This window comes from Cervus elaphus, chromosome 1 (genome assembly GCF_910594005.1).
Source record: "Cervus elaphus chromosome 1, mCerEla1.1, whole genome shotgun sequence".
Lineage (NCBI taxonomy): Eukaryota > Metazoa > Chordata > Mammalia > Artiodactyla > Cervidae > Cervus > Cervus elaphus.
This window is the reverse complement of record NC_057815.1, coordinates 91510158-91537992: the sequence shown is the minus strand read 5'-3', so window position 1 is coordinate 91537992 and position 27835 is coordinate 91510158. Positions and strand designations below refer to the sequence as shown.

At 39.0% G+C, this 27835-nt stretch overlaps 1 protein-coding gene and 1 pseudogene across 1 annotated transcript; both read left to right on the top strand.

The window, feature by feature from the left end:
* Positions 1–16567: 16567 nt before the first annotated feature.
* Positions 16568–17512, top strand: LOC122674055 (olfactory receptor 10AG1-like). The gene has a single exon (XM_043872124.1). It carries the CDS (start codon positions 16568–16570, stop codon positions 17510–17512), a length of 945 nt encoding a protein of 314 aa, XP_043728059.1.
* Positions 17513–20285: 2773 nt separating this feature from the next.
* Positions 20286–23854, top strand: LOC122702739 (annotated as a pseudogene).
* Positions 23855–27835: the final 3981 nt, after the last annotated feature.

Below are 27835 nucleotides of genomic sequence, written 5' to 3'. Positions count from 1 at the left end.
TGGAAGCTCAGAGGTAAAGAACCTGCCTGTTAATGCAGCGAACACAGGTTTGATCCCTGAGTCAGGGAGATCCCCTGAAGAAGGAAATGGCAACCCACTCGTTTTCTTGCCTGGGGAAGCCCATGAACAGAGGAGCCTGGTGGGCTGCAGTCCATGGGATCGCAAAGAGTCAGACATGACTGAGTGACTAAACACCAAATTCTGAGTTTTAGGTTATATGCATATCTTATTTTGAACCTTGTTCTCTAATCTCTAAGTCTAGTCTCTTATATTTAGCTACTTTCACTTGCAAAGTCTTCAAATATATTCAACTTTGGGAACTATTACCACTTAATTATATTTGTTAATTTTAATTAAGTGAATATGTACTGCTTATGTAACTCAAGATTATTTATTTAGCCTTTAATTGCTTGTGAAAATTATTTTTAAATCGTATTTTCTTGCTTATTCAAAGAATTTATGTAGAACATATTCAAAATAATTTTTTTTTTCAAAATAATTTTTTTTTAATGTTCTTTGACTCAAAAGAAATTTAGAATGTAAAAGCATTGAGACCTCTAATTTTGAGTTTGATTTTATCCTTCTCTTCTTTAGAATTGGACAATATTTATCAAATCCTCCCTTATGAATGCAGCATTCTTTCGCACCTTTTGCTATTTGCATTTTGTTCTGTTTTTCTTTTTTTTTTATTATTATTATTATTATTTTTTTTTCCAGTGGGTTTTGTTATACATTGATATGAATCAGCCATGGATTTACATGTATTCCCAATCCCGATCCCCCCTCCCACCTCCCTCTCCACCCGATTCCTCTGGCTCTTCCCAGTGCACCAGGCCCGAGCACTTGTCTCATGCATCCCACCTGGGCTGGTGATCTGTTTCACCATAGATAGTATACATGCTGTTCTTTTGAAATATCCCACCCTCACATTCTCCCACAGAGTTCAAAAGTCTGTTCTGTATTTCTGTGTCTCTTTTTCTGTTTTGCATATAGGGTTATCGTTATCACCTTTCTAAATTCCATATATATGTGTTAGTATGCTGTAATGTTCTTTATCTTTCTGGCTTACTTCACTCTGTATAATGGGCTCCAGCTTCATCCATCTCATTAGAACTGGTTCAAATGAATTCTTTTTAATGTTCTGTTTTTCTAATGTTCCTGTCTTTTATTTCACTTAAACATTTAATGTTACCACCTACCACTTATCGACCATGTTTTGCCTTATTCAAGTGTTTTTGAGTATTTAATTTACTAAAGTTAATGAATTTTGAAACCCATGCCTTCATGCTTTGTTCAGTAAATATTCATCAGCAATTTGGGAAATCAGAGACTAACTTACAAAACCTGTGAATGTCATAAAGTTGGAAAATTAAGCAAATGCACTGGAAAGGATGAAATAATCACAAAGATTCAAATATACAACCTCCCAAAAAGATGAAATTATTGGAGTCCTGCATTTAGGAAGAAGAAATGTGCAGAAACAGTAGGTATTAATATATAAAAACAATGTTTTATTTACATTTGTTAAATATAAACCAACAAGCACAAAAATAATTTTCATTAGTTCATTTAAAAATAGGAAGTCTTACATTTTGTAAACAACTATTAGGTAAAGGGTAGTGGTGGGGTTAAGTGAAACAATAAACCTGTTCAACTTCACACAACTCAATTAAGTTAAAGCATAGTGTATTAACTTATAATTATGCTTTAAAAGACAAAGATAAGTGATAGTATGTCAATAGGACAAAGATAAATGGTCATGTGTATGGAAAAAAGTGAAATATAAAGTCATTGAATAGATTTTAAAAGATACAATCTGCAGTAAAAGAAAGCACTATGAACTTTATTGAAAATATATAGATTTATTGAAATATATAAATTTATAGAAGCAATTTTAAAACAGTCTTTTAGAGACTGTATGGAATATGTCTCAGATAGAAGGTATGGCATCAGAAAGCAGAAATGTGGTCATTTGTTGCTAAACTTAGGTATAATTTACTTCTTTGGCTAGGAAATTGGTATGTATCATCTTTTTATCTTTAAATTTTGTTGTTTTAATCCTACTGTGAAGACACTGCATATACCTACACTCCATCCTAAAGTCTCAAAATAATCTGTGGGATGTTTAAGTCGCTTAATAAAAATTATTACTCTAGAGTTGTTACTAAAGAAGGATGAATCTTGGCCAAGGAATTTCAAGTTTTTGCAAACAAGAGATCAACTGGTTGAAGAACTATGTCAAAAACTTGTTTTCTGAATTGGGCTCCAAGTCCTCAACTTCCTGAAATTGTATGATCATTGTAACCTTGTGTTGTAAGACAAATAAACGTATAAGATGTCATTCATTATCCATGTTTGTGTTCAGTCTGTTTCAGATTCATTAGCACACTGGTAAGAGAAGACAGAAAGATGAAAAGAACATACAGACTTGGAGAGTATATGGAAATACAAAGTTTATCTAAATGCAATGCCGACTCTTGCTTTAGTATCAAAAAAAAAAAAAAATCATTGCAAGATGCATGATGCTGAGCAGCTTTTCCTTACATTTTCTTTTAGATGTTTTGTGGTTCCAGGGCTTATATTTATCCTTAATCAATTTGAGTTGATTTTTGTTCATGCTCTAAGGTAGTTGTCCAATTTCATTCTTTTATAGGTGGCTATACAATTTTCTCAGTATTATTCATTGGAGAACTGGCCCGTTTCCCACTGAGTGTTCTTGGCCCTTTGTCAAATATTAGTTGACGATATACAAATGTTAGTTGACTATACACAGCCGTGTTGTGTGGTGTGCGGGATCTTCGTTCTCCACCACAGAATGAACCCAGACCCCCTACAGTGGAAGCATGGATTCTGAACCACTGGTCCACCAGGGAAGTCCCTAAAAGACTTGGTCTTAATGCTCACGAGGGGTCCAAGAGACAACATTTTAGGCCTGTAAGGAACAGAAGTAGAGTAATATTTGCAATAGTGAAGACATGGAAGCAATGTGAATGTCCATTAGTGGATGAATAGGTAAGGAAAATGTTATATGTGTATGTGCATGCACACACACAAAATGGAATTATTAGCCATAAAAACAGGAAACCTTGTGATTTGTCACAACATGGATGGACCTTGAGGGCATTATGCTAAGTGAAAAACTAACCAATCTGATCACATGGGCCACAGCTTTGTCTAACTCAATGAAACTATGAGCCATGCCATGTAGGACCAACCAAAACAGACAGGTTGTGGTGGAGAGTTATGACAAAATGTGGTCCACTGGAGAAGGGAATGGCAAACCACTTCAGTATTCTTGCCTTGAGAACCACTTGAATGGGATGAAAAGGCAAAAAGATAGGATACTGATAGATGAACTCCCCAGGTCTGTAGGTAACCAATATACTACTGGAGATCAGTGGAGAAATAACTCCAGAAAGAATGAAGAGATGGAGTGAAAGCAAAATCAACATCCTGGTGTGGATGTGACTGGTGGTGGAAATAAAGTCCAATGCTGTAAAGAGCAATATTGCATAGAAAGCTGGAGTGTTAGGTCCATGAATCAAGACAAACTGGAAGTGGTCAAACAGGAAATGGTAAGAGTGAACATCAACATTTTAGGAATCAGAGAACTAAAATGGACTGGAATGGGTGAATTTAACTCAGATGACCATTATATCTACTACTGTGGTCAAAAATCCCTTAGAAGAAATGGAGTAGCCATCATAGTCAACAAAAGAGTCTGAAACCCGGTTCTTGGATGCAGTCTCAGTAACAACAGAATGAACTCTGTTTGTTACCAAGGCATATCATTGAATCTCAGGGTAATCCAAGTCTATGCCCTGATTAGTAATGCTGAAGAAGTGGAAGTTGGACGGTTCTATGAAGACTTACAAGAACTTCTAGAAGTAAAACCTAAAAAAGCTTTCCTTTTCATTATAGGGGATTGGAATGCAAAAGTCAAGAAATACCTGGAGTAACAGGCAAATTTAGCATTGGAATACAGAATGAAGCAGGGCAAAGGCTAATAGAGGTTTATCAAGAGAACATATTGGTCATAGCAAACACCCTCTTCCAACAACACAAGAGAAGACTCTACACATGAACGTTATCAGATGGTCAATACAGAAATCAGATTGATTATATTCTTTGCAGCCAAAGACACAGAAGCTCTATACAGTCAGCAGAAACAAGACCAGGAGGTGACTGTTGCTCAGATTGTGAACTCCTTATTGCCAAATTCAGAGTTAAATTGAAGAAAGTAGGGAAAACCACTAGACCATTCAGGTATAACCTAAATTAAATCCTTTTCATTACACAGTGGAAGTGAGAAATAGATTCAAGGGATTAGATCTGAGAGACAGAATGCCTGATGAACTGTGGACAAGGTTCGTGACATTGTACAGGAGGCACGGATCAATACTGTCGCTCAAAAAAGAAATACAAAAAAGCAAAATGGCTGTCTGAGGAGGCCTTACAAAGAGCTGCGAGAAGAAGAGAAGTGAAAAGCAAAGGAGAAAAGAAAAGATATACCCATTTGAATGCAGAGTTCCAAAAATAGCAAGGAGAGATAAGAAAGTCTTCCTCAGTGATCAGTGCAAAATAATAGAGGAAAACAATAGAATGGGAAAGACTAGAGATCTCTTCAAGAAAATTAGAGATACCAAGGGAACATTTCATGCAAAGATGGGCTCAATAAAGGACAGAAATAGTATGGACCTAACAGAAGCAGAAGATGTTTAGAAGAGGTGGCAAAAATACACAGAAGAACTGTACAAAAAAGAACTTCATGACCCAGATAATCACAATGGTGTGAAAACTCACCTAGAGCTGGACATTCTGGAATGAGAAGCCAAGTGGGCCTTAGGAAGCATCACTATGAACAAAGCTCATGGAAGTGATGGAATTCCAGTTGAGATCTTTCAAATCCTGAAAGATGATGCTGTGAAAGTGCTGCACTCAGTATGCCAGCAAATTTGGAAAACTCAGCAGTGGCCACAGGACTGGAAAAGGTCAGCTTTCATTCCAACCCCAAAGAAAGGCAATGCCAAAGAATGCTCAAACTACCACACAATTGCACTCATCTCACACACTAGTAAAGTAATGCTCAAAATTCTCCAAGCCAGGCTTCAACAGAATGTGAACCATGAACTTCCAGATGTTCAAGCTGGATTTAGAAAAGACAGAGGAACCAGAGATCAAATTGTCAACATCTGCTGGATCATTGAAAAAGCAAAAGAGTTCCAGAAAAGCATCTATTCCTGCTTTATTGATTATGCCAAAACCTTTGACTGTGTGGATCATGACAAACTTTGGAAAATTCTTAAGGAGATGGGAATATCAGACCACCTGACCTGCCTCTTGAGAAGTCTGTATGCACGTTAGGAAGCAACAGTTAGAACTAGACATGGAACAACAGACTGGTTCCAAATAGGAAAAGGAGTACGTCAAGCCTGTATGTTGTCACCCTGCTTATTTAACTTATATGCAGAGTACATCATGAGAAATGCTGGGCTGGAGGAAGCACAAGCTGGAATCAAGATTGCCGGGGAAAATATCAATAACCTCATATATGCAGATGACACCACCCTATGGCAGAAAATGAAGAAGACCTAAAGGGCTTCTTGGTGAAAGTGAAAGAGGGGAGTGAAAAAGATGGCTTAAAGTTTAACATTCAGAAAACTAAGATCATGGCACCTGGTTCCATCACTTCCTTTCGAATAGGTGGGAAACAGTGGAAACAATAACAGACTTTATTTTGGGGGGCTCCAAAATCACTGCAGATGGTGACCGCAGCCATGAAATTAAAAAACTCTTGCTCCTTGGAAGGAAAGTTATGACCAACCTAGACAACATCTTAAAAAGCAGTGACATTACTCTGCCAGCAAAGGTCTGTCTAGTCAAGGCTATGGTTTTTCCAGTAGTCATGTATGGATGTGAGAGTTGGACTATAAAGAAAGCTGAGCACCAAAGAATTGATGCTTTTGAACTGTGGTGTTGGAGAAGACTCTTGAGAGTCCCTTGAACTGCAAGGAGATCCAACCAGTCCATCCTAAAGGAGTTCAGTCCTGAATATTCATTAGAAGGACTGATGTTGAAGCTGAAACTCCAATTCTGGCCACCTGATATGAAGAACTGACTCATTTGATAAGACCCTGATGCTGGGAAATATTGAAGGCGGGAGGAGAAGGTAACGACAGAGGATGAGATGGTTGGATGGCATCACCGACTCAATGGACATGAGTTTGAGAAAAGTCTGGGAGTTGCTGATGGACAGGGAGGCCTGGCGTGCTGCAGTCCATGGGGTCGCCAAGAGTTGCACATGACTGAGTGTCTGAACTGAACTGATACATATATGTTTCTTCATGGTCTCTCAATTCTGATGCTTTTGTTTACGTTAGTACCATACTAGTTCAATAACTATAACTTTTGAATATCATTTGAAGTTTGGAAGTGTGATCACTCCAGATTTGCCCTTGCTCAAAATTCCTTAGCTGCAATGGGTTTTACATTGCCCAATGTGTAAGGAAACTTAATGTAGTTGGTGCTAATTAATGAACAGCTTCTTTCTGAGTACTTCAGCAAATTACACCTCTCAGAATAAAGCAATGTGAAATGAATTGTTGCTATTTCTGTTTTTTTTTTTTTTAATTTCTCCATTTACAAATCCATCCATGAAACTTTGAAAATCAATTTGAATCCAGCAAGCAGTGGACTTAGTCATCCTATAAACAGACCTGACGTGGGCAATCATGTCATAACAAAGAAGATGAAAAGAATGGAATCACAGAATATACTTTTAATAAGAGAAAGTGAAATGGAAGAAGAGACTGATGACAAGATGTTTGTGAGATGTATTCAGTAAACAACCTCTAGGACAGAATCTGAACTCAGTGACTCAGATTTTAGCATTAATGTTCTTTATGTTTGGATGTGAGAGTTGGACTATAAAGAGAGCTGAGCACTGAAGAATTGATGCTTTTGAACTGTGGTGTTGGAGAAGACTCTTGAGAGTCCCTTGGACTGAAAGGAGAGTCACCTAGTTGATCCTAAAGGAGATTTGTCCTGAATATTCTTTGGAAGGACTGATGCTGAAGCAGAAACTCCAATGCTTTGGCCACCTGATGTGAAGAACTGACTCATTGGTAAAGACCCTGATGCTGGGAAAGATTAAAGGCAGGAGGAGAAGGGGATAACAGAGAATGAGATGGTTGGATGGCATCACTGACTTGATAGACGTGAGTCTGAGCAAGCTCTGGGAGTTGGTGATGAACAGGGAAGTCTGGCGTGCTGCGGTCCATGGGGTCACAAAGAATTGGACATGACTGAGCAACCTAACTGAACAGAACTGAACCTACCGGGTATGAGCTGATAGCTCTTTTGTGGTTTTTATTTGCAAGGCCCTGCTTATTAGTGATGCTGAGTATCTTTTAATACACTTGTTGACCATTTATATATATTCTTTGGGAAAATGTCTTCAAATAAGTTGCCAAGTTTTAATCTTTTTTATTTTATTTTATTTTTTTTTTGCTATTGAGCTACATGAGTTTCTTATATATTTTAGATATTAACCTCTTATAGAATATATGGCTTGGAAATATATGTTTTCCATTTCAAGATAGCCTTTTTATTTTGTTGATGTTTTCTTTTGCTGTGCAGGAGATTTTTAGTTTGATGCGGTTCCTCTTGTTTTTCTGTGCTTTTGTTGCTTAAGATTGACTGGTTTGATCTCCTTGCACTCCAAGGGACGCTCAAGAGTCTTTTCCAACAACGCAGTTCAAAAGCATCAATTCTTCAGTGCTCAGCTTTCTTTATGGTTCAAATCTCACATTCATATATGACTACTGGAAAAACCATAGCTTTGACTAGACAGACTTTGTTGACAATGTTATATCTCTGCTTTTTAATATGCTGTCTAAGTCTGTCAACTTTTCTTCCAAGGAGCAAGCTCTTTTAATTTCATGGCTGCAGTCACCGTCTGCAGTGATTTTGGAGCCGGAGATAAAATCCTATGTCACTGTTCCAATTGTTTCCCCACCTATTTGCCACGGAGTGATGGAACTGGATACAATCATCTTAGTTTTTTGAATGTTGAGTTCTAAGCCAGTTTTTTCACTCTCCTCTTTCACCTTCATCAAGAGGTTCTTTAGATCTTTTTCAATTTCTGCCATTAGGATGATGTTACCAGCATGTCTGAGATTATTGATATCTCTCCCAGCAATCTTGATTCCAGCTTGTGTTTCATCCAGACTGGCATTTCACATGATGTACTCTGCACATAAATTAAATAAGCAGGGTGGCAATATACAGTCTTCATGTACTTCTTTCCCAATTTTGAACCAGTCTGTTTTTCCATATCTGTTTCTAACTGTTGCTTCTTGACGTGCATACAGATTTCTCAGGAAGCAGGTCAGCTAGTCTGGTATTCCCATCTCTTGAAGAATTTTCCACAGTTTGTTGTGATCCACACATTCAAAGACTTTAATGTAGCCAATGAAGCAGAAGCAGATGTTTTTCTGGAATCCCTTGGTTTTTGTATGATCCGATAGATGTTGACAATTTGATTTCTGGTTCCTCTACCTTTTCTAAATCCAGCTTCAACACTTAGATGTTCTTGCTTCACATGCTGTTGAAACCTAGCTTGGAGGATTTTTCACATTACTTTGCTAGCATGTGAGATGGTTGCTATTGAGTGGTAGTTTGCATGTTCTTTGGATTGACTTTTTTTGGGAGTGGAATGAAAACTAACCATTCCCAGCAGGTTATCTGCTATCAAAGGGAAAAGAGATAACAAAGTTGGCAAATGTGGTTATAAGAGAATCCTCATACCTTGCTGGTGTGAACGTAAATTGGTAGAGTCACTATAGAAAGCAATATAAATGCATTTCAAAAATAAAAATATACAATAAGTACTATATGACACAGCAATCCATTTCTGAGTAAATATTCAAAAGCAATAAAATGTCTCAAAGAGACATCTGAACTCCCTTGTTTAATACAAAATTATTCACAATAGCCAAGATAGAAGAACAATGTTTTGTCAACAGATAAATGAATAAAAGTGGCGTGGTATTATATGCAATGAGTTATTATTCAGTGTTAAAAAATAAAGAAATCCTGGCATGAATGATAACATGGACGAACCTGGAGGACATAATGCTAAGTGAAATAGGGCAGTCACAAAAGACATATACTGCATGTAGCACTTGTATGTGTAATATATATTTAGAAAATAGAACTCATAGGAATGGAGAGTAGAAACACTGATTGCCAGGGTGATGGAAGGTGTTGTTCAAAGAATACAATCTTTCTGCTATAAAATTAATTCCAAGGGAGACTTTCCAGGTGGTGTTGGTAGTAAAAGATCTACCTGCCAATGCAGGAGATGCAAGAGACGTGGGTTCAGTCCCTGGGTTAGGAGGATCCTCTAGAGTAAGAAATGGCAACCCATTCCAGTGCTTTCACCTGGAGAATCCCATGGACAGAGGAGCCTGGCAGGCTACAGTCCGTGGGTCACAGTGTCAGACACAACGGAAACAACTTGGCACATGACACACAAGTTCTATGAATCTCATGCACTTCATGATGACTGTAGAGAATAATACTGTAAACAAAATTTGCTAAGAGAAAAAATAGTTGTATGAGGTGATAGATGCGCTGATTTGATTTTGGTAACTCACAATTTATAGATATATTAAATAATCACCTTATGTACTTTAAATATATCACAATGTTATAACTTGTAATACTTTTACATTACAGTTTTGCCAATTATACTTTAATAAAGCTGGAAACAAAACAAAACCACCATTATATTAATGTTTAAATACCACTCCTTAATTCCTACCATGGCTCTAAAAACTTCAGATTATATGAACAACTTGATTGAACAAGGAAAAATTACCAGAATTATTTTGCTTTTCTATCTCCTCAAGAAAATCAAAAGTTAATCTGATTTGTGTTATCCTTTACATATTTCATCTCTAGTTTTGAATGTTCATGCCATTTACCCTTGAATAGAAATGCCATCAGGGCCCAGCAATCAGATTTAGTATCTTTGTGATCAGCTCCCGGAGACTTTATGTTTCACAGGAAAGCAGTATAAAGTAGACCTAGACATGATCTACAGTTCATGAGGTAGTGGCCATACTCACTTTTTCACTTCTTCAATGGCAAAAATTTGACTTTCTTCCATAAAAAATGACAATCAATATTTTAAAAATTTTGTCAAAAAATAGTCATTTAGAAACATCTTATATTCCAATAATACAAATTTAAGACATTTCCACTTGTCAAGATTACTGAACTACCTTTCTTCCCATTGGATCAAAAATGAAAGAGAACATGACAGATGTGATTACTAATTTGGAAAGACTCGATGATGAAGGTATAAATTATTGAGTCCTTCACAAGTCCCATAGTTCTCTAACTAGATGGTGCAATACTTGGAGTTGAATGTGCATCAGCAAATAAGACAAATGCCCGAGAATCAAGGAATTATGACAAGAGAGAAAGTCAAATCATGGAACACATTTTAAAACATAATATAATAAAAGTCAAACTAGCTATTAAATAAAGAGCACTACAATAGGAATGTTTGACTTCACCTGCAAGAAAAATGGGTTACTTGTCATAGAATGTGACATACCAGCTCTACCTCAGAGATGAACAGGTGATTGGCAGTCAGATCCTGTCACCAATTTACAGACAACAATTTAAAGTTGTCTGTGTCTCTTGAAGAGTATAGCACAACACCTGATAAAGCTAGATTTTTATTGAACACTGCAATAAATAAAGTGCTTCCCTGGAGGCTCAGAGGTAAAGAATCTGCCACCAACACAAGAGATGCAAGATCAATCCTTAAGTCAGGAAGATCCCCCGGAGAAGGAGGTGGCAACCCATTCCAGTAGTCTTGCCTGAGAAATCTCATGGACAGAGGAGCCCGGCAAGCTACAGTTCATGGGGTCCCAAAAGAGTCAGACACAACAACTAGACAACAACAATAAGTAAATAAATAGGTAAAGGCTGAATACATGATGGTAAGGAATCATCCTGCAATGCAGGAGACCCAGGTTCAATACCTGGGTCTAGAAATTCCTTGGAGAAGCGAATGGCTAGCCACTCCAGTATTCTTGCCTGGAGAATTCCATGGACAGAGGAGTCTGGGGGTTACAGCCCATGGCATTGCAAAGAATTGGCCATGACTGAGCGACTGAACTGAACTGAACTGACACAGCCTACCAAAGACTCAGAGCAGCAATAAAAATTCAATCCATCTTTCTCTCTTATTAAGTTTAAAGCCCTTATGTCATTTTCCAACTTGACCAACTTCAATAGAAAACTTGGAACCCTGTGTATTACATCCTCTTGTTAAAGCTTATTTTTTTTTAAATATATACTTATAATTAAAGAAAAATCCTATACATGGAATGAACAGAAGGCCATAACTCATAAACAAATTAGATGATCCATGAACACTGGATAATTTGCAAGATATATCTTGTGAAGTTAAGAAATGGTGCATTAATAGTTGGAAATTGAGCATCCAATGAATTCATACGCAGATATAGATCAAATTTGAGATTCTGAATGTCTTGTGTAGCCTTTCCCAGCAGGAGAATTGCTCCATTTCCCTAAGATGTAGAGGATGGGGAGACAGGGACAGGGGCGTGGCCAGGTGGCTGGAGCTCCTCAGACCATATTCCATAGAGAGAGAAACTTCGAGGCGGCACTAATTGACCCAGAGGCTGTCAGAGTTAGTTTTTAAGTTACCACTTGATAAGCAGTTTATTGAGTTTAAAAATACAGCGTGTCATGTAGAGAAGATTCTCCTCAACAAGTCAGAGGGTACTTTTTACACCTAAGTTGTACTGATTTAAGCAAATTATGAGCTTCAAAGAAAGTTAAGAATGGATGAATTTGTTGCTTGAATACATCAAATCAGATGTTTATATTAAAAAGACCATATTTTCCGTAAAAGAGCAACATGTGGTGATTTTTAAAACAAAAGGTAAGCTGCTATAATTTTACCCTGGTTAATTTATTATAGCATATTTTTAATTCAACAATCAGAAGAAATACAAAATGTTTTTTTTCCAAAAAAGATTCATTTATGAGATAAATTTTCTGAACTTGAGATAAACAGACTGTAACTGATTAAGGTCATTTATTTTTAAAATGATAAGTGAAATACTAAATGGATATTATATCAACTTGCTGTGAAGAATTTTATTTTACCTTATTTATTGATATTGCTCAGAATATTAAGTTCCAAATAATTACCATGGAATGAACTGTGAAGCCCATGAATTTTGATTAACAAAATGGACTCTGTCTGAATTTGACATCATTTAAATCACACACTAGCTTCTTGACATTGTACAAGTTACTTAATCCTTCCATGTCTCTGGCTTTTTATGAAAATGTGAATCATTAGAGTATCTATTTCATTTATATTGCAATAAATGAGGTAACAAAGATAAACAAGGTTAGCACACAATCTGTTTAAATGTTGTTAGCAACAAAACATTTATTTCAGATAACCACACCTCTCGCCTTTCCATTGTTATGATTGTTCTTGTGTCTAGTCACTAAGCTATGTCCTACTCTTTCGGATCCCATGGAATATAGCCTGCCACATCCACTGTCCATGGGATTTCCCAAGCAAGAATACTGAAGTGGTTTCCATTTCCTATACTGGAGAACCTTCCCAACCCAGGGATCGAACCTGTGGCTCCTGCATTGGCAGGTAAATTTTTTATCACTGAGCCAGCAGGGAAACCCATTGCTATACTTGTTTCTGCCAAAATAGAAAAAATTGGTAAAGGATGGACTGAAGTTCCCATGTTGGATCTGCCAACAATGATTAATTGTTAATGGAGAGAACAGATCAACTTCTGGAAAGATAATAATCAAAGAAAGTTATTTATGGGGGTGTTTCAGATATTAAATAGGATTTGAGTTAGATTTTTAATTTAATTTTGCTTTCTATAACATAGTCTTCTTGTCTCATGTTTTCTTAGTACAACCATTAGAATTGACATAGATAAGAGAAAAAATGCATTGAGTCCTGAAAGTTAGAATGTTTTCTCCCAAGATACTGTTTTTGGTGTGTACCTACCCAGCATAAAGTAATGTACTAATTTTAACTCAGTATTCCTGACAAAACACTGCCTTGTACATTCTTGTCTCTCCCAGGTTGAGAAAAAGTCCACTCCAGGCCTGGATACATATAGCTAATTTCCAAAAGAGACAAAAGTTAGTTTTAAAATAATAATGATAAATACAATAAGTATTATGATTATCATAAAAAGAATGCCCTGTAGGACTACAACCATCCATTCAAATCAAGTAGTTAACATAGCTGATGCTACTTGCCCCTCAAAACAACTGAGTTACATCTTATTATTACTGTATATATTTTCAACCAAGAAAAAACAAGCTCTGGTAATTTAAGTAAAGATATATTGCAAGAATATATCTAAGTTTAATTTTAAGTTGCTCAATGTCAGAATCTTTGGTCAGTGAGTACCTGAATTTGTTTAAATGGACCATGATTGCTGAGATGAGTAGAAAATCTACATGCATGCAGTTGCCTGTCAAGAAATCCTTATATATAAGCTACTCACCTATGTAAGGGCTTGACCAGTTTTTGGAATATGAAACTGAGTAAGTAAATGAGTGCATTTTTTTTTCCTGGAAAATATTTTACTGTGTTTTCTTAAAAGTAAAAATAAAAGAATAATTCTGGGATACCCTAAGATATGACAGGCTTCCTCAAGTTATTTTCTGGACCTCCCATAACACCTTTTAATTCTCACTGCATAGACTATACATCCCAGGTTTCTGCCTGACTCATCTGCCTGAAGCCACACTAGTTTCTGAGTTTGTAATGACAGAAACTAAACTCATTGTTTATGCTTAGTGTCCATAGTATATAATATACTTTTTATTTAGCACACGCTTAGTATTCACAGCTTTCCCCAATAAACTACAATATATATGACAAAATATATATGACACAATATATATTGATTTACTGCCTTATACATTCAAACAAGGGTTTCCCAAATTGCTCAGTGGTAAAGAATCCACCTGCCATCGCAAGAGTTGCAGGGAGGAGACGTGGGTTTGATCCCTGGGTCGGGAAGGTTCCCTGGAGGTGGAAATGGCAGCCCATCCAGTATTCTTGCCTGGAAAATCCCATGGACAGAGGAGCCTCGTGGGTTACAGTCCATGGGGTCACAAAGAATCAGACACGACTCAGCAAATGAAGACACGCACACACACATTCACACAAACATCTGTGTCGCTGAAAATTTAATCCCCCCTTTCCTCAGCTGGTTTTCAAATGCTATCATTTCTGAAGAAAAATAAAACATATATACATACATAGAGGTATAAAATCTTGAAAGTGTGAGATGAGATAACATGAAAAAGTAGCTACCTAAAAGTGAAAAGAGGAAATAAAGAGCAAAGAGATCAGAAAACGTAAAGATAGAGATGGCAAGAGAGGATTCAGAGACGTGCACCAAGGCTGAGTTTGAGCGACATATCGTTAATATTTGAACTAGAACTTCTCAGGCCTTGTTCCCTTGTCTTGACACTTTTTTGAGCTGTAGACAGAGATGAAACAGGCGGGAACTTCTGCCTTTAGAATTCACTCTGAAAAATGAATCACTGACTTAAGGATAATTCACTACAATAAGAAGGGGAAAACTTGAAATTAATGAGAGCTAAGAAATTAAAGTAGAAATGGTAAATATTTGAGTTGTCTGGCTTTTGTGTCAACAGTGGGAAACTGGAGAGCTCCTTAAAAGAGAGGGGAGTTGTGCTCTAAAGGAAGCAAAGGCAAATTAGGGAAATGAAGATAAAAGTTAAAAAGAATGCATGACAATGTGGATCTAGGAATCTGCAGCAGTCTGTGAAAAAGGTCACAGTTTAGCATTAATGAAGGTGGGCTGGAAATCACAAAAAAATGATTTCTAGGAAGCAGTCTGGAGATGGGGAGATTAAATTTATTTGGTGAAAATGCTTAAGTATTAAAATGAGTTGATTAGAGAAATGCTACACTGCATTTAGCACTGTGTATTTGATAGTTATTCAGATTGAGATATTTAGAATATATATTACTCATTCAAAATGCATTATATACACATATAATATAATGTATATATTAAGAAACTCATATTTAAAGATAAGAAAACATACAAACGGACATCTTACATTTTGTCTGGCATGAACTCTGAGATTAAATTCTCTTAGACATTTTATTTTCCCTTTTTCTTATTTAGTTACCCTGTAAAGGCTATAATCTTTTAGTTTTTGTTGTTTAGTCACTAAGTCAGGTCTGACTCTTTTAGACAGTATACACTGTAGCCCGCCAGGCTCTTCTGTCCGTGGGATTTCCCAGGCAAGAATACTGGAGCATGTGGCCGTTTCTTTCTCCAGGGTATCTTCCCAACCTAGGGATCGAACCTGCGTTCACTGCTTCTCCCCCACATTGCAGGCAGATTCATCACCACTGAGCCGCCTGGAAACCCCCATAATCTTACTTAAGTACTTCTAAAGGTCTAAAATTTGGTAAACAGGTTTATTGGTCACTAGGATTTTTAAGGGGCCATGGTAAGGGTGAGGACATATTCCAACAGTTTTTATTGACTTTATGTCATGTTCTAAAGTTCAAGTGAATGTGTGACCTGCTATGATGTTTTATTTCTAATATTAATTTCTATGATATATTAAGTGGAATATTGTCCTCTATGGTGGAGGCAAGAAAAGAGTTCTAATTTTTTTCCTATCTGGGATCTAAGCCTCTTTCCCAGTGAGTGAGTGACCCAGGCTGACCTGAGCTCCATCTTGCAGTTGAGTGCTATGATCACCATACCCTTTGGTTGTCTGAGATGGTTATCTGAGATGGAGCTCACTTCAAATCAGATGTGAAAGACTCTTATAAACTAATTGCAAATTAGAAGGTGCCAGGCAGAAACAATACAGCTAAAAAGCAAACAGAGCAGGAAGGGGAAGTTGTTTCTTCAGAGAATGTCTCGAGTTGCCGAGAGCCGTTCTGTCCTGAGAGGAGGCCGCTTTCCTGTCTGCTCTTGTTGTACTGTTGTCTGTCTCTCTGTGTTGTTCATGTATTCAGCATCCCTCACAGGAGTCAAAAGGATAGAGCTCAAGATTTGTTTTTGTTGTTTTTACATTGTGGAATTTGAGGATATTGGATTTCATATATCTTAAACACAGGACAAATACAATTTTAAGTGGATATATATATATATATATATATTATTTTGTTTGTGAGCATGCATTAATTCCTTTCAGTCATGTCTGACTCTTTGCGACCCCATGAATCCCCACCCTCCTCTGGCCATGGGATTCTCCAGGCGAGAATATTGGAGTGAGTTGCCATGCCCATCTCCAGGGGATCTTCCCAACCCAGGGATTGGACTTGTGTCTCTTACATCTCCTGCATTGGCAGACAGGTTCTCTATATTCTGTCAGTGATGTTAAAATCATCAATTTATTTTAACCCATTTCACTGCTGGGTCCAGTGAATTGAAGTGACTTCTAAACCTTTTGTTCGCAGATGGGATCCAGAGGACAAAATCCCCCACAGTGGAACCAGACTACATTGATGGAGTTCATCTTGCTTGGCTTCTCTGATATTCCTGACCTACAAGGATTTCTTTTTGGGGTGTTTCTGATCATGTATATGATTATTCTGATGGGAAATAGTCTCATTATCATAATAACCAAGATGGATCCTTCCCTCCAGACTCCCATGTATTTTTTCCTAGGGAATTTTTCTTCCTTGGAAATATGCTATGTATCAGTCACTGTCCCCAGGTTATTAGTAGATCTTTGTAGTCAAAACAGAACTATATCCTTTCTGGCTTGTGCTGCTCAAATGTATTTCTTTCTGGTGTTTGGAGCCACCGAGTGCTTTCTTCTGACCACGATGGCTTATGACAGGTATGTCGCCATTTGCAACCCTCTGCTGTATTCTTTCCTCATGAACAGTAGGCTGTGTGTCCAGCTGGCCGCTGGCTGTTGGGTCAGTGGAATTCCAGTGCATGTAGTGTTAACCTACCAGATCTTCTCTCTACCCTTCTGTGGCTCTAACCAGTTGAATCACTTCTTCTGTGACATACCTCCAGTGCTTAAGCTTGCCTGTGGGGACACCCTTATAATTGAGACGTTAGTTTATGTGGTCGCTGTTCTAGTTGTCACTATTCCTTTTATGTTGATTCTTGGATCTTATGTGAGAATAATTGAGACCATCTTGAAGCTGCCTTCAGCCACTGGGCAAGCCAAGGCCTTCTCCACCTGCTCTTCCCATCTCATGGTTGTGGCTTTATTCTTTGGATCAGGACTCATTACATACTTAAGACCAAAGTCCAGTCATTCTATAGGAATGGACAAATTTCTCTCTCTTTTTTATACCATTGTCACACCAATGTTTAACCCCACGATATACTGTCTGAGAAATAAAGATGTTATGGTGGCAATGGGGAAATTTTTACTGAAATGAATTGTAATATGACTCAAAACCATCACTTCATAAAATTTGTTTCTTACTTATTATAGTCTTCATGCACTAATCTCTGCTCTTTTCCAATTTTTCTATGAATCTTAATTATTATAAATAAGTGATATCATATGTCTAGATTAAATAAAGCCTCCTGCTATTTTTAAATAACAAATTCATCCCAAACTCAGTTTGAGGTATTGAAATCTCTGAAATAAGACATGGTGGTGTTGGTTTAGTCGCTAAGTCTTGTCCGCCTCTTGTGACCAGGCTGCTTTGTCCATGGGATTCTCCAGGCAAGAATAGTGGACTGGGTTGCCATTTCCTTCTCCAGGTGATCGTCCCATCCAAGGTATTGAACCGGGGTCTGCTGCATTGCAGGCAGATTCTCTACCAATTGAGCTACGAGGGAATAATAACTGCTCTCATAGCAGTTATTAATGGTTGTTGTTAGTGTTGTTGCTTTTTAACATTCAAGAACATTGCCTGCATGCGTGCATGCTCCATTGCTCAGTTCTGTCTGACCCTTTGCAGCCCCATGGACTGCAGCCCCCATGCTCCTCTGTCCATGTGATTTCCCAGGCAAGAATACTGGAGTGGGTTGCCATTTCCTCCTCCATGGGATTTTCCTGACCCAGGGATCCAACCCATGTCTTCTGCATTGGCAGGCAGATTCTTCACCACTGAGCCACCTGGGAAGTCCCACTGCTTACATATTCTGATTAAATGAGAGTATTCAAGCTTATATCCCCAGTGCCAACATATTGCCTGAAAAAGAATAGGAGTCAAATCTACTGTATTAGACTAAAATAATGACTTGTAGCAAAGTATAGCAGGCCTAGTACTTTCGGCCCCATTTGAATCTAGATGAGCACTTGAACTGAAAATATGACATCATTTTTCAAGACATAAAATGTTAACTTGTGGCAGGTATACCTCTGCTGACTTCACAAAATGATGGGAAGAAGAAATTATAGCTTGTTGAATTTGAGTTCAGAAAGTCTTTCCAGATTTTCCTTGTGAAATGTGGCAAGGCAGGTCAAGAAGTTTGCTTTTTTTTTTCCACCACAAAACACCTCTCATGAAGACAACACTGGAAACCAGTTTCTAGAGTGAGGAAACTAGACATTGCTGGGAGATAGCCCCTAAAGCTGCCAGTATAGATGTGACCACCGTGATGAAAAAGGGTGGTACCTGTATGTTCGTCAATCACTCTAAGTGTGGATAGATAGCTGTGAGTCTTCAGGAACGAGAATCAATGTAGATGCTCCTACACATACCCCTGTTTCTACAAGAATTAGAGAGGGAAGAATCTGGGGATGCCTCCAGATACACTGGCAGGGCATCCTCAGATACTGGCTTCTGAATATAGTATTCATCTCAGAACACACTACCTGCTTGAGGGTATGAAGAGACTGTCTTATTTTATAAGAGAAGAACCATTTTTTTGGTCAGTGTCAGTGCCAAAGAGAGATTTTCCCCAATGGCCAGTTCATTGATCTCCTGGGTACAAGATCACTTCTTCAACATAACATGCACAGAGCCCACTGAGTCCCACTGAGTCAAAGTTACTTAGTCGTGTCCAATTTTTGTGATCCCATAGACTGTAGCCTGCCTGGCTCTTCTCTCCATAGAATTCGCTGGACAGGAATACTGGAGTGGGTAGCCATTCCTTTCTCGAGGGGATCTTCCCAACCCAGGGATCAAACCCAGGTTTCCCACACTGAAGGCAGATTCTTTGTCATCTGAGTCACATGCATAATAAAGCTTCCCGAACTGGTTCCTTGGTTTTGACCACTTAAATCTTATTCTAAACTGGGCATTTCTCTCTGAATATGCCTTTTAGCACTCTATGCATTATTGTTTGCTTTGGAACATACTTCCTAGTGTTAGTCAGTCATGTCTGACTCTGCAATCCCATGAACTGGATCCCACCCGGCTCATCTGTCAGAGGAATTCTCCACGCAAGAAGACTGAAATGGGTAGCCATTTTCTACTTCAGGGAGTCTTTCCAACCCAGGGATCTAACCAGTGTCTCCTGCATTGCAGCAGTCCCTTTACCATCTGAGTCACTGGGGAAGCCCCTGGGACAACCTTATCCTTCCTCAAATACCCAGGTCAACATCAGCAAGTGAAGAGGTCTGTTTTCCTCTGATATTAGAGGGGAAATTTCAATGATGCTTTGTAAAAATAGACTTATATGAGAAACATTATGAATATTATTAGAATTAAATTTCTTTAAAATGAAAACAAAATGTATTACACAGACCAATAGTTAACAAAGGAATTTAGAGCTTTTAATTAGTAGATAAATTATAGGGAAGATTGTTTAGAAGTGAAGTACCGCTATGAACATAGGAGTGCATATATCTTTTTCAATTATAATTTTGTTTGGATATATGCCCAGAAGTAAATTGCTGGACCATATGACAACTTTGTTTTCAGTTTTTAAAGGAACCTGCATACTCTGCTATAGTAGCTGTATCAATTTGCATTCCCACCTACAATATAGGAGGGTTCCCTTTTCTACATACTTCCAGCATTTACTGTTTGTAGTCTTTTTAATGGACTTCCCTTGTGGCTCAGCTGGTAAAGAATCAGCCTGCAATGTCGGGGACCTGGGTTTGATCCCTGGGTTGGGAAGATCTCCTGGAGAAGGGGAACAGCTACCCACTTCAGTATTCTGGCCTAGAGAATTCCATAGATTATATAGTCCATGGGGTCGCAAAGAGTCAGACACCACTGCGTGACTTTCACTTACTTAGACTTTTTAATGATGGCTGTTCTGATATGTGAGGTGCCACTTCATTGTAGTTTTGATTTGCATTTCTCTAATAATTAAGAAAGTTGAGAAGTTTTCATGTGCCTGTTAGCCATCTATATGTTTTCCTTATAGAAATGTCTATTTAAAAAAAAAAAAAAAGAAAGAAATGTCTATTTAGGCCATCTGTCCATTTTTGGATTGGCTGTTTGTTGGTGGTGGTGTTATTGAGCTGTTTGTATATTTTGGAAATCAAGTGCTTGTTAGTTGCATTGTTTGCAAAAATTTTGACCCAGTTGAAAGGTTGTCTTTACACCTTGTTTATACTTTCCTTTCCTGTGCAAAAGCTTTTAAGTTCCATTCGGTCCCATTCATTTATTTTTTATTTTATTTTTATTGCCTTGAAAGTGACCAAAGAAAATGTTCCTATAATTTATTTATTTATGTAAATATTCCCTCCTTTCATATGGATGCCCAATGTAGTTTATTTCACCTTGTGACTTGTGTATTTGATATGGAAAATCTGTAGTTAATCTCCATGTAAGTTAAGAATCACAATTTCAAAAAAAGACAAACGCATATGTGCTCTGAGGCGTATAGTAATTCCCATTGGCTATCTATTTTACATATGGTAATATAAGCGTCCAGGTTTACCTGTGGCTGATTGATGTTGACATCTGGCAGAAACCAACACAATTCTGTAAAGCAATTATCCTTCAATTAAAAAAAATCAATAAATTTTAAAAAAGGAAAAAAAATGCAATTCTGAAACCATAGAAAAGTGTGTGTTTTCACTTTATTGCCTTACTTGCTCAGGTGGAGTATTTCTTCAAACAGTGGATGTAGTTAGTGTTCCCTTCTCATTTATTTCACTCAAGAAATGAGCTGGATTAATATAGGAATGGGATAAATTCCTTGCACTAAGGAAACTATAATAAGTTGACTGGGGATGTGTACCATTTTGGAATAAGCTAAGACTACAGAGAAAAGGTATATTAAATAACCAATCAAAATTAACAGTTTTTAAACTTTGGCAAGAAACACTAAAGTAGCAAAGAGAACAGTAACTACGTCATGAGTCAAGGTCCATATGGTGTTTCATTGCATCTGCCTGCATGTGATCATATGTGATTACTTTTGATAATGGAGTTTCTGCCTTTAGGGGGTTGATTCCATAATTAAATCCTATAATCTAATCCCCATGGTTACCCCACCCTCTTTAAGAAAAAAAAAGTATAAAAGGGCAGCAATGAACTTATATTCAAAAGGTGTCTCAAATTTTTACAAAGATATAATTCAAATTTTCTCTAAATTAAATGATAATTTAATTTTAAATGACAATTTTCCTATTTTTGTGCCTCAGCTGAGTTATTGGGGATTATAATACAACAGGAAACAGTAGACTAGACAAGTTAGTACTGAGACAGATGCTATTAAGTATGTGGTGCTGTCTCGGTCACTTACTGCTGTGGACAGGTATATGGCATTAATTCTGTAGTGAGCTGTATGATGAGAACAGTTGTTTGATTTACTTTAAAACACTACAGAAATATTCTTAAGAACATGAAAGATGTCAAAATAGTGGTTATTTAAAATGGATTATTTTTGCTATTTGGAGAATACAGAAGTGATTTCAGAGTGGTGATACATGAATTTGGGGTTGAAGAATTTAGAGAGCTGTCTTTATGAGAAAAAAAAAAATCCATTTGAGTTAATTCAAATACCTGGTAACATTTCAGCGTTTAGCTGACAAAGATCTGTATAGTCAAAGCTATGGTTTCTCCAGTAATCATGTATGGGGATGTGAGAGCTGGACCATAAAGAAGGCTGACCACTGTAGAATTGATGCTTTTGAACTGTGGTGTTGGAGAAGACTCTTGAGAGTCCCTTGGACTACAAGGAGATCCAACCAGTCCATCCTAAAGGAGATCAGTCCTGGGTGTTCATCGGAAGGACTGATGTTGAAGCTGAAACTCCAATACTTTGGCCACCTCAAGCGAAGAGTTGGCTTATTGGAAAAGACAATAATTCTGGGAAGGACTGGGGGCAGGAAGAGAAGGGGACAACAGAGGATGAGATGGTTGGCTGGCATCACCAACTCGATAGACATGAGTTTGAGTAAACTCTGGGAGTTGGTGATGGACAGGAAGACCTGGAGTGCTGCAATTCATGGGGTCAAAAGAGTCAGACACGACTGAGTGGTGCTGGAGAAGACTCTTGAGAGTCCTTTAGACTGCAAGGAGATCGAACTAGGTAATTCCAAGGAGATCAAACCAGTCAATTCCAAAGGAAATCAACCCTGAATATTCACTAGGCGGGTTGATGCTGAAGCTGCAATACTTTGGCCACCTGATGCAAAAAGTCAATTCACTGGGAAAAGAGAAAAAAAAAACCACCAACAACAACCTGATACTGGGAAAGATTAAAGGCAAAAGGCAGAGGGTGGTGGAGGATGAGATGGTTAGATAGTATCACTGACTCAATAGACATGAATTTAAGCAAACTCCTGGAGATTGTGAAGGACAGGGAAGCCTGGAGTGCTACAGTGCAGATGGGGTCACAAAGAGTCGGACACAACTTAGCGACGGAAAGCACACACACTAATTTATTTATAATAAATGGCCAGAAAAACAATTATATTTCACTGACTGATTTCATCTTTTCAGGATTGGCAGACACACTGGAGCAGCAGGTTATCCGCTTTTTGCTCTTTTCCGTGATTTACACACTTACAGTTGAGAATGTTGGGATGATCCTCTTAATCAGGACTGATTACTGACTTCACACACCCATGTACTTTTTCCTGGCTAAGCTGTCCCTTTGTGGGTGTTTGTTATTCATCCATCATGACTACAAAGATACTGGTAGATTTATGACCAGAGAAGAAGACCATCTCCTTTGCTGGCTGCTTTTTGCAGATGTACTTCTTTATAGCCTTGGCCACAAGTGAATGCATCCTTTTTGGGTTAATGGCCTATGACCACTGTGTGGCCATATGCAACCCTCTCCTTTACTCCGTGATCATGTCCAGGACAGCCTGCCTGAAAATGGCCGCAGGGGCTTTCACTGTAGGACTGCTGAACTCTATGTTTCAAATTAGTTGAAGAAGCAGCTTCGAATTCTGCAGTTATAACGTTATCCATCACTTCTATGACTTCCCTTCAATTATTAAGGTCTCATGTTCAGTCACATATCTGTATGAAATCATCTTGTGTATAGGAGCTGTTGTGAATACAGTCAGAAGTCCACTGGCGATCCTCACTTCCTACTCCTACATTCTTTTCTCCACCTTTTGTATACATTCAGGGGAGGGAAAGTGCAAAGAATTCTTCACATGTGCCTCTCATCTGACTGATATCATTCTGATTTATTCCACCACCATCTACACTTATCTGAGACCTACTTCCAACTACTCCCTGACTCAGGATTAATTGGCTTCTGTCTTTTACATGGTGGTGATCCCCATGTTGAATCCTCTGATCTACAGCCTCAGAAATAAGGATGTAAAAAAGGGTTTATGAAATGTAATTACTAGGAAAAGGGTTCCTTTATTTTGTGAGTGGTTCATTTTCAGGACTAAATAGACTATGTCTTGAAATTTGAAATATTGGTCAAACTTATTTTCATTAGAGCATTGTCTATGTAACCATGTTCTGTTAATAGTTCAGTTCAGTTCAGTTCAGTTGCTCAGTCGTGACCGACTCTTTGCGACCCTATGGACTGCAGCATGCCAGGCTTCCCTGTTCATCAACAACTCCCAGAGTAAACTCAAACTCATGTCAATTGAGTCAGTGATGCCATCCAACCATCTCATCTTCTGTCATCACCTTCTCCTCCCACATTCAATCTTTCCCAGCATCAGGGTCTTTTGAAATGAGTCAGTTCTTCACATCAGGAGGCCAAAGGATTGGAGTTTCTGCTTCAGCATCATTCCTTCCGATGGATATTCAGGACTGATTTCCTTTAGGATGGACTGGTTGGATCTTCTTGCAGTCCAAGGGAGTTTTAAAACTTTTCTCCAGGGGGAGGAGCCAAGATGGCGGAGGAGTAGGACGGGGAGACCACTTTCTCTCCTACAAATTCATCAAAAGAATAACTGAATGCAGAGCAAACCCCACAAAACAACTTCTGATCGCTAGCTGAGGTCATCAGGCGCCCAGAAAAGCAGACCATTGTCTTCAAAAGGAGGTAGGACAAAATATAAAAGATAAAAAGTGAGACAAAAGATCTAAGGACGGAGACCCGTCCCGGGAAGGGAGTCTTAGGCGGCCTTGCTTGGGCTAGGGTCCGGGCCTGAGTGCCCTGAGGACAATCGGAGGGAGCTTCTGTGAGGTGCCAACTTGAACTGTGGGAGACCAAAAGAGAGAGAGAAAATTAACCGGCCGGAACACACTGCCGGCCGTTCGCAGAACAAAGGGACAGAGGAAGTCCCGAGAAGAGCTGGCAGGCTGCGGACCGGCTCAGCCCCGCCGGAGGCAGGAGGCAGGAGGCAGGGGGGAGGGGAAGGTCGCGGCGAGACACAGGGCGCAGGCACCCGACCGGCGCGGGCGGGGACTGGGGCTGGGGACGCAGAGGGCGGAAGGCGCGCACACCCGACTGGCGCCAGCGGAAACTGAGACTGGGTCCGCGGAAGGGAGTGAGTGCGCCACACCTGGGGATAGCGCGCCCATCAAGCCCCTCGCTGCCTGGACCGCTCTGACGGGGAAGGCACAGAGAGCAGGCGCAGCTTTTCCTTCCGCGCTTTTGTGTAACACCCGAGGGCTGGAACCTAGCGCAGCGCGGGGCGCGCTCCATATAGAACAGCCGGGAGCCTGAGCAGCGCAGACGGAGAAAGCAGCGTCAGCCCCTCCCGGCAGCGCCAGCCCGCCCCCGCAGGGCCAGCCCCTCCCCGCAGCGTCAGCCCCGCCCCCGCAGGGCCAGCCCCTCCCCGCAGCGTCAGCCCCGCCCCACAGCGCCAGCCCCGCCCCGCAGCGCCAGCCCATCCCCGCAGCATCAGCCCCTCCCAGCAGCGCAACGGAACTAGCTACCTAAATAAGAGTCCACCTCCGCCCGCCTGTGTCAGGGCGGAAATGAGGCTCTGAAGAGACCGGCAAACAGAAGCCAAATAAACAAAGGGAACCGCTGCAGAAGGGACTGGTGCAACAGATTAAAATCCCTGTAGAAAACACCGACTTCACCGGAAGGGCCCTGTAGATATCGAGAAGTGTAAGCTGGAACGAGGAGCTATCTGAAACTGAGCTGAACCCACACTGACCGCAACAGCTCCAGAGAAACTCCTAGATATATTTTTACTTTTTTTTTTCTAAGTAAGAAAAAAAAAAAATTTTTTTTCTTTTTATATTTTTTCTTTTTTATTTTTTCTCTTTTATTTTCCTTTAAAATTCCCTATTAGTCCCCCATTACTCCTTAACTTTCATTTTCATAGTTTTTTACGATTTTTTTAATTAGGGGGAAAAAAAAATTTTTTTTTCTTTCTTTCTTTTTTTTTTTTTTTTGTTTTTTTTTTTCTTTTTCTTTTTTTTTCTTTTTTCTTCTTTTTTTTCCTTTCCGTTTTCTCTTTTATTTTCTATTTTTCTTTTTCTCTTATTTCTTTTAAAGTCCTCTAGTACTCCTCTACTACTCTTCATTTTCATTTTCACTACACTATAACCTTACCAAAAAAAAAAAAAAAAGAGAAGCCCTATCTTTAAACCGAAGATTATTCTCTCCCAATCTTGACTCTCTGTTTTCTACCTCAGAACACCTCTATTTCCTCCTTTCCCCTTCTCTTCCCAATCCAATTCTGTGAATCCTTGTAGGTGTCAGAGATACGGAGAACACTCTGGGAACAGACAGCTGTGTAGATCTGTCTCTCTCCTCTTGAGTCCCCCTTTTTCTCCTCCTGCTCATCTCTATCTCCCTCCTCCCTTTTCTCCTGTTCATGTAACTCTGTGAACCTCTCTGGGTGTCCCTAACGGGGGAGAATCTTTTCGCCATTAACCTAGAAGTTTTATTATCAGTGCTGTATAGTTGGAGAAGTCCTGAGACTACAGGAAGAATAAAACTGAAATCCAGAGGCAGGAAACTTAAGCCCAAAACCTGAGAACACCAGAAAACTCCTGACTACATGGAACTTTAAGTAATAAGTGACCGTCCAAAAGCCTCCATACCTACACTGAAACCAACCACCACCCAAGAGCCAATAAGTTTTAGAGCAAGACATACCACGCAAATTCTCCAGCAACACAGGAACATAGCCCCGAATGTCAACATACAGGCTGCCCAAGGTCACACCTAACACATAGACCCATCTCAAAACTCATTACTGGGCACTCCATTGCTCTCCAAAAAGAAGAAATCAAGTTCCACGCACCAGTACACTGACGCAAGCTTCCCTAACCGGGAAACCTTGACAAGCCAATCGTCTAACCCCACCCACTGGGTAAATCCTCCACAATAAAAAGGAACCACAGACCTCCAGAATACAGAAAGTCCACTCCAGACACAGCAATCTAAACAAGATGAAAAGGCAAAGAAATATCCAACAGGTAAAGGAACATGAAAAATGCCCACCAAGTCAAACTAAAGAGGAGGAGATAGGGAATCTACCTGAAAAAGAATTTAGAATAATGATAAGAAAAATGATCCAAAATCTTGAAAACAAAATGGAGTTACAGATAAATAGCCTGGAGACAAAGATTGAAAAGATACAAGAAATGTTTAATAAAGACCTAGAAGAAATAAGAAAGAGTCAATTAAAAATGAACAATGCAATGAATGAGATCAAAAACACTTTGGAGGGAACCAAGAGTAGAATAACGGAGGCAGAAGATAGGATAAGTGAGGTAGAAGATAAAATGGTGGAAATAAATAAAGCAGAGAGGAAAAAAGGATCAAAAGAAATGAGGACAACCTCAGGGACCTCTGGGACACTGTGAAACGCCCCAACATTCGAATCATCGGAGTTCCAGAAGAAGAAGACAAAAAGAAAGGCCATGAGAAAATACTCGAGGAGATAATAGCTGAAAACTTCCCTAAAATGGGGAAGGAAATAGCCACCCAAGTCCAAGAAACCCAGAGAGTCCCAAACAGGATAAACCCAAGGCGAAACACCCCAAGACACATATTAATCAAACTAACAAAGATCAAACACAAAGAACAAATATTAAAAGCAGCAAGGGAAAAACAACAAATAACACACAAAGGGATTCCCATAAGGATAACAGCTGACCTATCAATAGAAACCCTCCAGGCCAGAAGGGAATGGCAGGACGTCCTGAAAGTAATGAAAGAGAATAACCTACAACCTAGATTACTGTATCCAGCAAGGATCTCATTCAGATATGAAGGAGAACTCAAAAGCTTTACAGATAAGCAAAAGCTGAGAGAATTCAGCACCACCAAACCAGCTCTTCAACAAATGCTAAAGGATCTTCTCTAGACAGGAAATGCAGAAAGGTTGTATAAACGTGAACCCAAAACAACAAAGTAAATGGCAACGGGACCACACCTATCAATAATTACCCTAAATGTAAATGGGTTGAATGCCCCAACCAAAAGACATAGATTGGCTGAGTGGATACAAA